A 14,937-nucleotide genomic window follows, 5' to 3' on the forward strand; every position below is an offset into this window, starting at 1 on the left:
CAGATATTCTAATTTTGCTCACAGTTTTCTTCTAGATAACCCATGGGTCAAAGAATTATGATAATTTCCATTTTTTAATACATGTCATAATGGTATTGATTTCTACTTTCGTTCTGTTCTTAGCAGAGAATATATTATGTTGACTTTTAATCTTTTAAAATTTACTGAACCCTGCAAATAGTCTTTCCTGGTGACGGTACCATGAGTACTTGGAAAGACTTAATACACTGATTTTAGATCTACTTTTCTAAAAATATCAAAATAGTAGTGTAATTTAGATCTTCTATGTCTTTACTCACTTTTTTAGTCTTATTTAACTCTCTATAACCACAAATTTGTGATTCTGATACATTAATTCTATCAAGTTTTACTTATATATTTTGAAACTTTTATTAACTAGATACACATTTATGGTTATGGCTTCTCAGAGATGTCATTTTATCATCTTCTGGCTCCACTGTTTCTACAAAAGGTCACATGTCTTTCACATCATTATTTCCTGGTATGTAACATGTCACACTGTTCACTGGCTGCTTTCAAGATTTTCTCTTTCATGGGTTGACTATGATGCACGTAGTGTAGTTTACTTTCATTTACCCCTATTGAGTTTTATGAGGAATCTGACTCTATTTTGACGTTCAACTGCGGAGAGTATCAGCAAGTTCCACCATGTCTTCAACCCTCTGCCTCAAATGTGAGCAAACTGGTAAGGAAATCCTTGTGGCTGGTGGGAATTTTAAACCAAGAAAGTTTGGGTACACACAGGAATGCAGGATTATCAACCCAGCCCCACGACTCCCATTACTTCCTTCTCAAGTAATTTTTGGACCAGTCTGGAAGCCTATCCTGCTTTTCCTGAAAGATTCATCATATGAACAATAATCTTTTTCATTCCTTTTTAATATATGTTTGGCTTCATCAGTCTCACATCAAAATCAAATTTGGGGAGGGATCCATCCCATATATAATTCACACAGATCAAGCACTTACTATAATATCGGGCACAGTACTAAGTTGTTACACATACTAGATCACTTAATCTCCCAACAACCCACAAATAAGGCAGTTACCCACTTGACACATGAGATCATCAAAGCACAGAGATAAAGTGACATGTCTAAGGTTGTACAGCTAGCAAGTGGTGGGGACAGAGACTGCATTCTTAATTACCAACTCTATTCTGCCTCTTACGTAGTTCAATAAAAATAAAAACATGGCAAGATAAAATTAAACCAATAACTTTGGTACAGCATTTTAGATAAGTAAAGCATTACAGAATGTGCTTAACTATAAAAACTAGAGCAGTCACTATGAAAGTTAATTTCTCAGGAAAAAAAATATTCTTTGGACAATGAAATCAGTAGATTCACTCCCAAATTAAAACAGGAGGAGACAACAGAATTTCCATAGAGTCCAATAAGATAAAAGGGATACTTTTATTCTTCTTGGTTTGGAACAGCTCTTCTTTGAAACAGAAGGAAGGACCAAGTAATAACTGAAAAAGTTACTGACCTTTCTCTTTAAATGTTATCTTGAAAATACTACTTTGAAATCTTGCTAGGTTCTTCTACGCTTTTGAAAAAAAAGCAAAATATCCCCCACACAAATAAAATAGTCCCTACCATTAAAAAGATTTAAATATCAATTCTAAAAATAGTTGCTCAAAATATTTCAAGTTCTTCCAAAAGGAAAAAAAAAAACAAAAAAAACCAGAAACTTTTACTTAAAAAAAATAAGCCAGCACCAAAATAGGCTCAAGGACATTTATTTTAATAATACAACTGATGGATTCTTTAAATTTATTTTAATACATATTCTGTTTTTAACAAAAATAATATCCTAAAAGACAAGAAATCCTAACAAAATATAACTACATGGTCATTTCAATCTATTAAATGCATAAAACTTAAAATAAGAATTGCACTACAGAATAGAGTTCTGTAAAAAACTCAACTTATTAATCACACATTTTTGTGATGCTGTATGTGGCTGTAAAGAAATGATTTTTTTAATTTGACAATTCTAATATTAGCATCCTACAAAATAAAAACTAACTCACATTTGTATAGCACTTTGAAGTTGACAATGGGATTTTACATATAGAGGTTAAAATGTTTTACATAGTTAATGCAAATTATATAAGCAATCACATAAAAATTATGGGAGAATTACTGTAAGTTAATTACTTTTCATTATAAATTTCTATTCATTATCTAACTCTGAACTTTTACATCATCCTTAAGAAAAATACAGCCTCCCTTAACTTCCTCTCCCCCACTGGCCTAGCAAACTTGGGGTAAACCAAGTTACGGAAAAATTATATCCTCTTAATACATTAAAAGCCATAAACATAAGCAAGGATCATAAAAGAAAAAAGTCTGGGATGAGGGAGATAATCAAGAACCTTACATACGTTAGTTCTAATTTAAGCATTATTCATGATAAGTTTCATACGAGTCTCAAGACAACCAATTCACACTGTTTATAATAACCCAAAAGCAAAGCTAAAATAATACTGGATTCTGAGAACAGAGATTGAACAGTTCAAGGGGAAAAAAAAATGTGATGGTAATAAAAAAAACTCTAGTTGTAATAAAATCATCCCTGGGGAGAAAGCATCACTGGATAATTTAGCAGGTATACAGTCAGATTTTTTGTTAGAAAAAAAAATATTTTGTTAAAAAGCTATGCATTTCATGGATATGTATGTAACATTCCTCCATTCTCCCCATTCAGTCTGCTTGTCCCCAGTGTCACTAAATCTGGATTCCCTAGTTTTCGAAAGGAGAATATAGACAGTTTTTTGAAAAGCTGTTGAGTATTCCCATATCATTACCCTCAAACAAACTCCTTTTCAAACTGTTTTCCTCATTTCTGCATAAAATCTCAAAAAGGTCACATGGTTGTTCTAGTACACAATATATATAAATATATAAAGCATATAAATATATATAATTAACAAAAACCTCTTTGAAAAAATTTATATTTTACTACTCTGATCTAAATCAAAACTTACTCTGTCATTCAATTTTGCTAACTTCAACTCTTGCAGAACTCTCCAGCTGTTACTTTTAAGGGCTCTGTAGGTTCTGGGAGAGCAAGAAGAGAAGATTTTAGAGGAGGAAGGAAGAGCCCTATAAGGTCAGAAGCCCAAATGCTACCTTTTTCCTGCAGTTGGTTCCCGCTGCAAGAGTTTCTCTGGCTGTTCGACTTGGGTCACTTTGACTCTCCAAGTTGAGCCTCTTGATCTTTTCAAGACAAGTCAACTTCAACTACCTTAGGAAGTCCACCTAGCCCATGGGAACCTTCCACTGATACAAGAGCAGCTCAGCTGCTCTCTTACTTTTTTTTTAGGCTTTTTCAGGTGACAGTCAAGTACCAGTCTATTTATCTCCCATACCTCAATTCAAACTGAAGAGTTCCCTGATGCCCCTCAATCTGGATAAAAGAAGGGAAATGTCACAGCAAAAACCTACTTTCTACAAGTTTTCATATGGGATCCCTCTCACAAACTCTTTATCATGGCGAGGAGGTCAGTGATAGGTTAAACCTAACAATACTTGTCTCAGCTAATCTTTCCTACAATTCCTGCATGAATAGTACAGCACCTCAATCCTGATTGTAGGTTACATGCAACCAGTTTTCAGATTTGGGGGTCTCTGAATAAATAGCATAAGAGTCTCACTTTAAGTAGCTGTTACAACTTTACTTCAAGGTAAGATGTAAGCAGGTCATACACAGCAAGCTAATGTTCCCTGTTGCAAAAACTGGAGGAAAAAAGGTAACAAAAAATATTTATTCAAAGACAACAGTGAGCAATTAAAGCAATGAGATTCAAACAAACAAAGACTGTGAGAAGAGAAGACACTTTCTGGTGAACAGAAAACTGTCTGTGCCATTTCCTTCCCTGGAGTCACTTGTACATTCCAGGTACAAGCTGAGCACCAGGTTCAGTCTGGGAAAAGAAATTCTAATGAAGAAAATAAACACGGTCAAACACTGACAATCACAAGATTCTCCTCCCTCAAAGATGTCTGCCTGATTTTAAAAATGCAACCATCAGGAGGATCAAGCACCAAACTCAAATTATGGAAGAAGAGTTGATATGAATCTCCCACAATGCTTGAGGGACTGGGTGATAGAGACCTGCCTGGATTTCAATCAAAATCCCAGGGGAATCTTATTTGCAGAAAAAGGAATGTGTCATATATTGCTGAGTGTCTTTGCTGTCCACCTGAAACTATCACTGTTAATCAGCTATATTCCAATATGAAATAAAAAGTTAAATAAATAAATGAAGATACTTTTCTATCTAACAACAGAAATAAATAAATAAAAGGTATGTGCCAGTGCAGACTAAAACAAGTTAAAATGGCAACCAAGCCTCAGCCGATCAGCCACTGAGATTAAAGTGATCAGCCTGTCTACCTGACATAAGAAAAAGTTAACGACTCTTTGCGGAAAGCATCACTTGTAGCATCTATAAACATGGCTACAATTTTTTAAATGTCTATTATTTTAGCTAGGCTGATTCCAGGCTGTTAAGTGAATTCTTCAAAGCAAATACATTATGTGAATTGGACAAGAAAAGTGGGGATGATGTTTACTGTAATGAGTGTTAAAATTTTAAATTAAATAGATAATAGTAAATCTGGGTAATAATTCTGTAATTTTATAAAGGAACCTAGGTTCTAGGACAGGTATGTTTACTTTGATAAGGTAAATGATAAAAATGCCCCATGGAAGAATGTATTATATACACAAAAGAACTTTGAATACCAGGATCCTACAGCATGCACTACCTCAGAAAAAATCACAATGCAAATGTAGGCATCAAATAAAGGTTAAGGGTCTTAGCAGTGTGTCTTTCAAACTGTGTTTCACAGGAGCCTAATGAAGTGTTCATCAGAAGAGCTTTCACAACTTATACACAGATCATACAGACAGAAAATGACAAGTTGGATGCTGAGGCCGATGTCTCAAAGTTCTAGTTTGCATTCATACACTGTTTCACTGTTCTGACTAATTGATTTTATAAATAATAGTTATACTGAATCATGATAGTTATCTGGCAGAAGCGTTTACTAAGCAAAGATAGACAATTATAATTTAATATGAGTTTTCTTAGAAAATCTGGAAGGAAAATGAAGACATGGCATACCTGGGAACATTTCAAATAAATCATATTCATGACTACAGCGCTTTACAGCAAATAAACCAACAGTTATAGTATTTCAGAAGACCCCAGAAGAGTGCTGTGAAAGAACTGGAGATAGTACTGACCCCTTTCACAGATGAAGAAATAGTCAAAAACAGTTACATGCCTTAGGAGTCACATACATCAGTACTGAAGCTTACAAGTCATCAAACTTCAAATTCAGACTTCTTTCTGTCATAGTACTCCATATATATTATCTCATACACACACACACACACACATCTACATATGAGGGAGAAAGAATCATTCTTATTTTCTTCTGAAATAAAAAAGCACTAATTTAAGAACTGAAGGATACTACAGTTTGGTTTTTAAAGACTTTTCTTTAATTCTTCCTGGGTTATCCAGAGAAGCAAGAGTAGGAATATGAAACTAAAAATAAAAGCTGACAATCTGCATAAAGTTTACTTCAATTACTCTGATGTTTAAAAATTTGGAAGATGGAAAACAAAATCCAAATGTGAGTGACAGCATTAATAGGATACTCAGTATCCTAGAAGGATATGTAAGACATTAGTAATACAACTGGGTGAGGAGATGGGTGATGACAGGAGGGGAGAGAGGAGTTTTCCCGCTGGATAATGTGTGTTCAAATGTGGAATCATGTACAACACATACTACTTTTATCTTTTTAAGGAACAAACTTTTTAAAGGAAAAAATGTAAACACATGTATTAGAATGTTAAGAAAATGAAAATATTGTTTCCCTGTAAGAGGAAAGTTGACTTAAAGGGTTTAAAAAATATAGAAGAACAGTCCAAGTATTGCCAAAAAAGTTTTTTTTAAACACCTAACTGTGCTGACTGCAAGAGTAAAACATACTTTCATAGATAAATACTAGGGAAAAATTATAGGACATTTCTCTTTTTAGGTAATCCATAAGTAATCACTATTAACAATGTGGCATTATTTCTTCTAAAGTTTCAAGATTAAGCATTAACACTTTTATGTTTTATCAACTTAAGAAAATTCCTATTCCTAATTTGTTAATATGAGCACTGGATTTTATAAAAAGCTTTTTCTAGATCCATTAAGATCAGGGCTTTCATAAATATGAATATGCAGTGTCTCCTATTGACTAACCTCCTACAGGTGAATTATACTAGCATTCCTGCAGTAAACCTTACCTACTCATGATTTGGTGGTTTTGTTTTTATAATTTAAGTTTTATTTATAATTTTTGCATCTATTTTTATGAGTAAAATTGGTATAAACTTTACTTTTGCTATTCAATTTTACTTTACCGTTCAACCCTGGTATAAAATGAGTTATGGAAGTCTCCTTTACAGTCAAGGAAACTATGGGTTATGATTGGATTTATCTAATTCTTTGCTACTAAAAACACTGCTGAAATGAACACCAGAAATCTTTGACCATATTCCTCACTGTTTCTTTAGGATGAACCATCAAAATGTCATAGATAGTCAAACACAAAGTAACACCTTAGGAAAGTCCTTATAATGTATATTTACGAAAAAAAATTCTGCATTCGCGTTTATTTGTGTAAAACAAGCATTATCAAATTAGCATTCAGACCTCACAGCCTTGTTTTTAACTTTACAAGCTCTCCATCTCCACTGCTGTTTCGATTTTGTTTTTCTGTAGATGATATGCACTGAAAGCCAATTTTTTCTTCTTTTGACTGATTCGTTAAACATCAGTTGCCGTTCTGATTTCTGACTGAGTTGTCTTGAGATGGAAAAGCTTCATGAAACTTTATTTATACTATTCAGCTCACTGCAGCTTAGTCGCTTAAGTTCTACTCATGAATTACTTTGTGTCACCACATACAACAGTAGGAAGGGAGCAGCGACACATGTGCAGCCACAGCTGTCCTTTCTTCAGAGGCAAAGTGACGAAGGCAGAGCTAGTAATATGAGGGGGGTGGGAGGGATATCAAGTCAGGCCTATGTTTCCACCCACAATTTAGCCCCACTCTAACACTAGCAGATGGAGGTAGAGGGAAAGAAACTGTTGAGAGTCAAGGAGACACTGACCATTTAAGAATATTTGCCATTTCAAAAATTTAAGTAATTTATGCTTCATGTTCATCAATACATGATGAAAACATCAAGACATCAATACCTAAAGGTATTTTATTAACAACTCACTTGCAATTTTAAGCTAACAGACATACAGTAAATCCATTTTGCATTACATCTTAAAAAATTTTGCTTAAGCTGAGGTTTGGATTCCTCCACAATAGGTCCTTTCTGCACCCACTCTCCCTGTTTTATAGTTGACACCATGAAGAGTTGACCAAATGTTTAAGGATATTTAGTAGTTAAGAAATGACTAATAATCTGATACAATTTTCAACTATGAACAAGAAAGCAAACTTCAAAAAATATATGGTTCCAAACAGTATAAGAAACTTACATTTTTCGATAGACAACAGCCAATATTAAATCTACATTTCTTGTGGTATTAAAAAAAAAAAAAACCCCACCAAATTAGACAAGCAGGTTTCTAAGCTTCAAGGAACTTTTATTAAAGAGTAAAAAACAAGATACTGGACAAGCAACACTTCACTTTCATTAATCCGGTGAAAGTGTTGCAGAAAAAAAAAAAAATCTTTAAATGAAGAAAAAGAAAAAAAAAAAACCTCTGAAACCAGAGTGTAAAATGAAAAATGGACAAGAAGGAAAAGAAATCTGACTAAGGGGACTTCCATAGTTTAAACACAAAGCCTATACATTTTAATCAAGAGCCTGCTACCTACTGGATCTCCTTAAGAGACAGACTGCACGGCTCTCCTGGCAGCTCCGCTCCGCCACACGTCACCGCGCTGGCAGCAGGGCCTTGAATGGAGCTGTGCCAAACCATGGCCCCATGTCTTCCTGGACCGCGCCGCTCCCTTGGAGGAGGAGGAAACATACTAACCAGCCTCCAGCTCCACTCCTGACAGTCTCACGGCCCTTTCCCTCACTTCTTTACCCAAGACTCTCTGATGTCTCCCCTCGCCCACTCCGCTCAGGTTCAGTGTGAACCCCCGGCACGGGATGCAGCGCTCCCTCACCACCACGCAGCCTCTGAGGCCTGCCATCTCCCATCTCCTCCCCTCCACGCCCAGGACCCCGGCCACCGGGCCTCCCCACCGCCACACTGTCCACACCACAGCGCCACTCTGGGTGAATCAAGCTTCTCCTAACTAAATTCCTCCTTGACGTCCATCCACCTTGGCCACCAATCTTTCTTCAGGAGGAAAATTTTCACAAGCTGCAGAATAGGGATTCCCACTTTGGACACTACTCCCTAAGCATACATCTTTCAGAATGCCTACTGTATGTTATAAAACTATCTTTCTTATTTTTTCAAGTTTACCTCCCTTACTAGGAAGTAAGCAATTCAACAGCAAAGACTATATGTTGATATTAACAACTGTTCACTGAACTGAAATGTCAGGCATCTATAAACATTTCTAAAATGAAAGAGCAAACCAAGAAAAGCGACTCTTACTTAAGAAATACATGAAACAAGCAAGGTAAAAGAAATGGATAATTAATCTACCAAACAAGGCAGGAAACATTCTGTTAGTATTTGCAAGTAGATAGGCTGGTGTTACTAGGCTCTATTATCCACAAGCATCCACAGTGTATTTCCCAAAACTCATTAGAAACATGTCAAGTAGAATGGTTTCACATGCCATATGCTAGCCTATGTGTATGATACTGCAAACAATCATTTTACAAAATGCAATAAACTGACACTCCCTCAAACTCTATAATGTGCACAATTATAGCAGTACAAATTAAAACCACTTGCTACTTTATTTCAAAAAACACTATTTCTGAGAGTGGTACTACTCTGAAAATGATTAAACTTACACTAATAAAACTTCAACCTCTTAGGTAACACATCCTTCTAATACAAGAGGCAGATCTTCAAGACAGGTTCTGACTATAACACACAGGAAGCTGTCTTACATACGGTTCTTTGTTAAAAGTAATGTTGTAACTCAAATAAAAACTATACAAAATTCATCACAATGTGAGCTGCCTCTGTTAACTCCTTACTAAAGTTTTGACCAAAGGAGGAGAAAACAGTCAGTCACTACTGCGCTAGTGATAGAAAATCTTTGACTCTTTATTCAAATTTGATCACAGAAATTACAAAAGCATACAAAGAAGCATTTAGGCAATGAAGGTAAATGAAGACAGTGGAGATAAAAATACAATCTAAGTATTTTATTTGGCTTGATTAACCTTCTCACTGTTCAAGAAAATGATTTCTAAAATAAGTCTTAATGAGTCAAACAAAATTAATGTGACAGGTTTAAGAACAGCTATCTTATTTTAATAATCACTACTGATGGGTGACTTGAAAGTAACAAAATTTCAGTAACGGTCCCTTAGATTCCTTTAAGCAACTTTCAACAGTAAGGCCCTCAAATTTCTTACCTAACAACACTTACCTTGGTATGGTAACACATTTAGTATTACAATTCTGAGTGGTGATGGCTTTCTCAAGCTCATCTAATCGTCCTGTTTTCTTCAGCTTCTTCACCAAGCTTTTAACTGCTTTCTCACACCACTTTTCTTCCTGTCCATTCTGCTCTCCTCCACCCGCTCCTCCAGATCCACCAGCTGACTTCTTCCATCCCAACAGTCTCTTCACAACTGGTGGAGTGAATGGCAAGATGGACGACATGGTCTTACCGAAAGCGGTGGTCCACTCTAAGAAAATATCCTCCTTAATCTAACCTAGAAGAGACACCAAAAGAATAGTTTAGAGCCTAACTTTACGATCAACCACTAGTTTTAGCACAGTACCAAAAGCCAATTACAAGATGAAACAAATTCAAATTACTACTTTCATAAAAAACATTCAGTTATCTTTTTCACCCTTGAAAATATCTTTACCAATTTAAATGAACTGTGGAAAAAACAAATTCTTCTAAAAACAAGACAACGTTATAAGTGGATAAATATAATATTTTTGCAAGTAAAACCTCATCTTTATCAACACTGGACAAGTTTCTCATTACCCATACTACTTTATTTTTAATTTTTAATAGTATCAATAAAGTATTTTCACCAAAAGAAAGTTTTCCTCACTTTTTGGCATTTCAATCTATTCTCAAAACATGTTAACAAAAGATACTTTTTAATTTACAAGTCCAACAACTTCAAAGTTTTCAACTTTCATAGCTAAGTATCATAAAGGAAAATCTAAAGTTGTAACAAAGGAAAAGGCATCAAGTGTGAAGTAAACAAGAAGGAAGAAATAAAAGTAAAAAGAGTCTGTGAAGGAAAGACTTGGTTACTTTTACCATCCCCTGAGAAGACTGCTAATTAAGCTTCTTTTTTAAAAAATGTTCATTTTTATCTAAGAAACAACATGTATAGGGAATAAAGTCAAATACAGCTCCTCTTCTTACACCAAGGTACAAATTCCCTAAAATCTTTTAAATTTATTCTTGCTATTTATACCTCAGTAATGATAGCCCTTGAAACCATCAAGTTTAGATATGCTTATCGACTTTTCTATAGGAAAACCAGGATTTACACCACAGCCACTTGCTTTCCTCCAACTTTAAAAATAACTATCTCCCAACTGCAGTTTTCTACCTGATGACATTAGCAGTAAACTATTATACAATCATGTGCTCCTTTCTGTACAACTCTCTCCCTACAGCTATAACTATGTCAGTTTCTCATCTGCCCAGTTTCTCAGCAGCTACCGCAAATTCTTCCCACACTCTCCACAAGTCCCTCAATTACAATTTAATGTCAATGGCTGTAATCTCAAAGTAAGAGATAAGATAATTTGCCACTTGAGGACAGAACTGGAGAGTTCAGATTTGAGAAGAAAGGAAAATATTTCAAAATCTAGCTCTGAGAAATTCAGTAGAAAATTCAACTACAGCAAAGTGAAATAACAAACTTGATCAGGTATTTGCTAGATTATGTACCAGAAAGTATTCCATAAAGGAGTTCCACTTCTAATCAGGATGTAAAAGATCACAACAGATCATCACTTTCACCTTAACAATCAATACAAGACAGGAAAGATATAAAATCATGGTTTTTCTGAACCCATCAGGAAATTTAAGATTCGAAGTAACCTGAGTGGAACTAAATTCCAAAAAGTGTTGAGTCTTGATAGAAAAAGGAACCCACAGATGGTCTCTTTCCTGGTGGAGTGGCTATGAAGGAATAATCCCACCACAGTGAGAATAAGGAGAAATCAACCTAAATTTTAGTACATTTTAACAGCAACATTTAAGCTGATAAGATATATTAGAATTCCAAGGATTCCACAGAACAAGTCTGCACTACTCAACCACTCAATCCCACAGACCTGCGCCAAGTGTTGGCCAAAATGTGCCAAAGGGTGGAGGACAAGGCTTGAAAGCTGAGATAACCCAAGAAGCTAAAGGTCTTCCTCAAACGCCCTGCAGAGGAGAGGCAAGAGAAATTAATACAAGAGATTCCAGACATTGAGCTGCCTAGGCTGATGTGGGACAGGACAGCTGAGACAAGATACTCTCTAAATTGAACTACCAAGGCTAGGGTAGGAAAGAATTGCTGACAGAAAGCACTGGAAGATACAAGAGCCTGGGGTAGCACTCCAGAATCACAAGAACCCAGAGAAAAGCAGAGAAATCACCCACAGTTCAGAAAGCTGATGGCTCAGATACAAAGCATAGGGAGAGAACTAAAATTACAATAAGACAACAAATCTTGTAGAATGTGAAGTCTTAAGCCTACTCTCAAAACACTTGAGCTAATCAAGCTGAAGTTGCAAACAAGCCGAGAACTAGGTCAACCACACACACATCTTATCATTTAGCCTCCCAAGAAATGATGGGCCATTGCACTGATTTTACAGAAACATTCAGCATTCAATCAAAAACTACAAGACAGACAGAGTAGCAAACCATAGTCAAAAGAGGACAGTATTAATATAATCAGATCAGAGGGCCTAGATTTGGAGATTATCAGACATACTTTTAACTATGATGAACACTGATGGGAGAGACAGCATGAATAACAAAACAGAGATTTTCATCACAGACACTGAAGCTATAAAAAAAGATCACAGGGAAGTGTGAGAAATGAAAAATACAATATCAGAAATTAAAGATCTCTTTAGATGGATTTAGAAACAGACAGAAATAAGCAGTGAATTTGAAGACAGGCCAAATTAAAGTGCTCAGATTTAAACACGAAGAGAAAAAAAAAGTGTGGAAAGAAATCCCAGAACATCCAACATCAAATGTGAACTTGGGTTTAAGGGGAGTATAACTGGGGTCCCAGGAAACGAATGGGGCAGAAAAAGCATAAGAAGAGATAATGGCCAAGAACATTGCAAAAATGATATCAGACATCAACCCACAGATGCAAAGGAAACAGCTAACAGTCAATCTGCTGAATATTTCAACCTACTGAATATTAAAAATAAAAGTAAAGATAATGGAGAGGTCCTCCCCATTAAGTGGCATCTCACATGAAACAAAGCCTTCACCCAGGAGAGGAGATGCAGAAAGCCTCCCACACCCCAAGCCCAAAGGAAGATCCCCCTGCCTCAGAGGGAGGAGCAGAGACCGATCTGGGAGGGTGGGGGGAGCAAAATCGACTTGTGCACCTGCCACGTGACAAGCCGTTCACGTGTAACATCACATCGGTCCACTCCTAGAGGAAGGCAGGAAATAGCGCCACCCCCAGCAGCAAACGTGCCCTGAGGCTGAGGAATGAGTATGAAGAAAAGCTATCTGACTTCACATTCAGCATGCCTGGCTCTAGGTGAGTGACCACACCATCGAAGTTATCCAGGTCATTAAGACTTTTGTAATATAGTTTTCTGTGTATCCTTGCCAGCTCTTCTGCTTCTACTAGGTTCTTCACATTTCCATCCTTTATCACGCCCATTCTTGCGTGAAATGTTCCCTTGATATCTCCAATTTTCTTTAAGAGATTTCTAGTGCTTCCCATTCTATTGCTTTCCTGCATTTCTTCACACTGTTCACTAAGGCTTTCTTATCTCTCCTTACTATTCTCTGAACTCTACATTCAAATAGTATATCTTTCCCTTTCTCCCTTGCCTTTTGCTTCTCTTCTTTCCTAAGCTATTTAGAAAGCCTCCTCAGACATCACTTCATGGCAAATAGATGGGAAAACAATGGAAATAGTGACAGACTTCACTTTCTTGGGCTCCAAAATCACTGCAGATGGTGACTGCAGCCATGAAATTAAGACACTTGCTCCTTGGAAGAAAAGCTATGAAAAAACCTAGACAGCGTATTAAAAAGCAGAGACATCACTTTGCTGACAAAGGTCCGGATAGTCAAAGTTGTGGTTTTTCCAGTAGTCGTGTATGGATGTGAGACTAGGACCATAAAGGCCGCTGAACACCAAAGAATTGATGCTTTTGAACTGTGGTGTTGAAGAAGACTTCTGAGAGTTACTTGGACTGCAAGGAGATCGAACCAGTCAATCCTAAAGGAAATCAACCCTGAATATTCACTGAAGGACTGATGCTGAAGTTGAAGCTCCAATACTTTGGGCCAGCTGATATAGAGTCTACTCATTAGAAAAGACCCTGATGCTGGTAAAGACTGAAGGTAGGAGGAGAAGGGGATGAAAGAGGATGAGATGGTTGGATGGCAACACCGACTCAATGGACATGAGTCTGAGCAAGCTCTGGGAGATGGTGAGAACAGGGAAGCCAGGCGTGCTGCAGTCCATGGGGTTGTAGAGAGTCGGACACAACTGAGCGACCAAACAACAACCTCAGACAACCACTCTGCCTTCTTGCAGTTCTTTTCCTTTGGAATGGCTCCGGTCACCACGTCCTGTACAGTGTTACAAACCTCCGTAACACTGCAGTTCTTCAGTCTGTTTACCAGATCTAATTCCTTGTACCTATTTGTCACCTCCACTGTATAACCATAAGGGATCTGATGCCGCTCATACCCGAATGATGCTGTGGTCACTCACCTAGAGCCAGACATCCTGGAGGGTAAAATCACTGGGCATTAGGAAGCATTACTACAAACAAAGCTAGTGGAGGTGATGGAGTTCCAGCTGAGCTATTTAAAATCTAAAAGACGATGCTGTTAGAGTGCGGCATTCGTATGTCAGCAAATTTGGAAAACTCAGCAGTGGTCATAGGACTGGAAAAGGTCAGTTTTCATTCCAATCCCAAAGAAGGGCAATGCCAAACAATGTTCAAACTACCATACAGTTGTGCTCATTTCACATGCTAGCAAGGTTATGCTCAAAATCCTTCATAGCTAGGCTTCAACAGTATGTGAACCGAGAACTTCGAGATGTACAAGCTGGATTTAGAAAACGCTGAGAAGCCAGAGATCAAATTGCCAACATACACTAGAACATAGTGAAATCAAGGGAGTTTCAGGAAAACATCTACTTCTGCTTCATTGACACTAAAGCCTTTGATTGTGTGGATCACAACAAACTGTGGAAAATTCTTAAAGAGATGGGAATACCAGACCACCTTACCTGTCTCCTGAGAAACCTAAATACATGTCAAGAAGCAACGGTTAGAACTGGACAAGGAACAGACTGGTCAAAATTCGAAAAGGAGTTTGACAAGGCTGTCTACTGTCACCCTGCTTATTTATGTTCTATACAGAGTACATTATGTGAAATGCTGGGCTGGAAGAATCACAAGCTGGAATCAAGACTGCTGGGAGAAATACCAACAACCTCAGATATGCAGGTGATACCACTCTAATGGCATAAAGTGAAGAG

General features: G+C 36.8%; 1 protein-coding gene across 3 annotated transcripts in view; it reads right to left on the reverse strand.

Annotated features, from left to right (window-relative positions):
- The window catches only part of SMAD2 (SMAD family member 2), an 84,798-nt gene that overhangs the window by 44,677 nt on the left and 25,184 nt on the right, over positions 1 to 14,937 (reverse strand). For all 3 annotated transcript variants that reach the window (XM_065932665.1, XM_065932663.1, XM_065932664.1), the window contains exon 2: positions 9,633 to 9,921. In XM_065932665.1, the coding sequence (XP_065788737.1) occupies positions 9,633 to 9,868 (236 nt within the window). In that variant the 5' untranslated portion in view covers positions 9,869 to 9,921. The remainder of the gene's footprint in view (positions 1 to 9,632; positions 9,922 to 14,937) is intronic.

The sequence above is a fragment of the Muntiacus reevesi genome, chromosome 4, assembly GCF_963930625.1.
Source record: "Muntiacus reevesi chromosome 4, mMunRee1.1, whole genome shotgun sequence".
Lineage (NCBI taxonomy): Eukaryota > Metazoa > Chordata > Mammalia > Artiodactyla > Cervidae > Muntiacus > Muntiacus reevesi.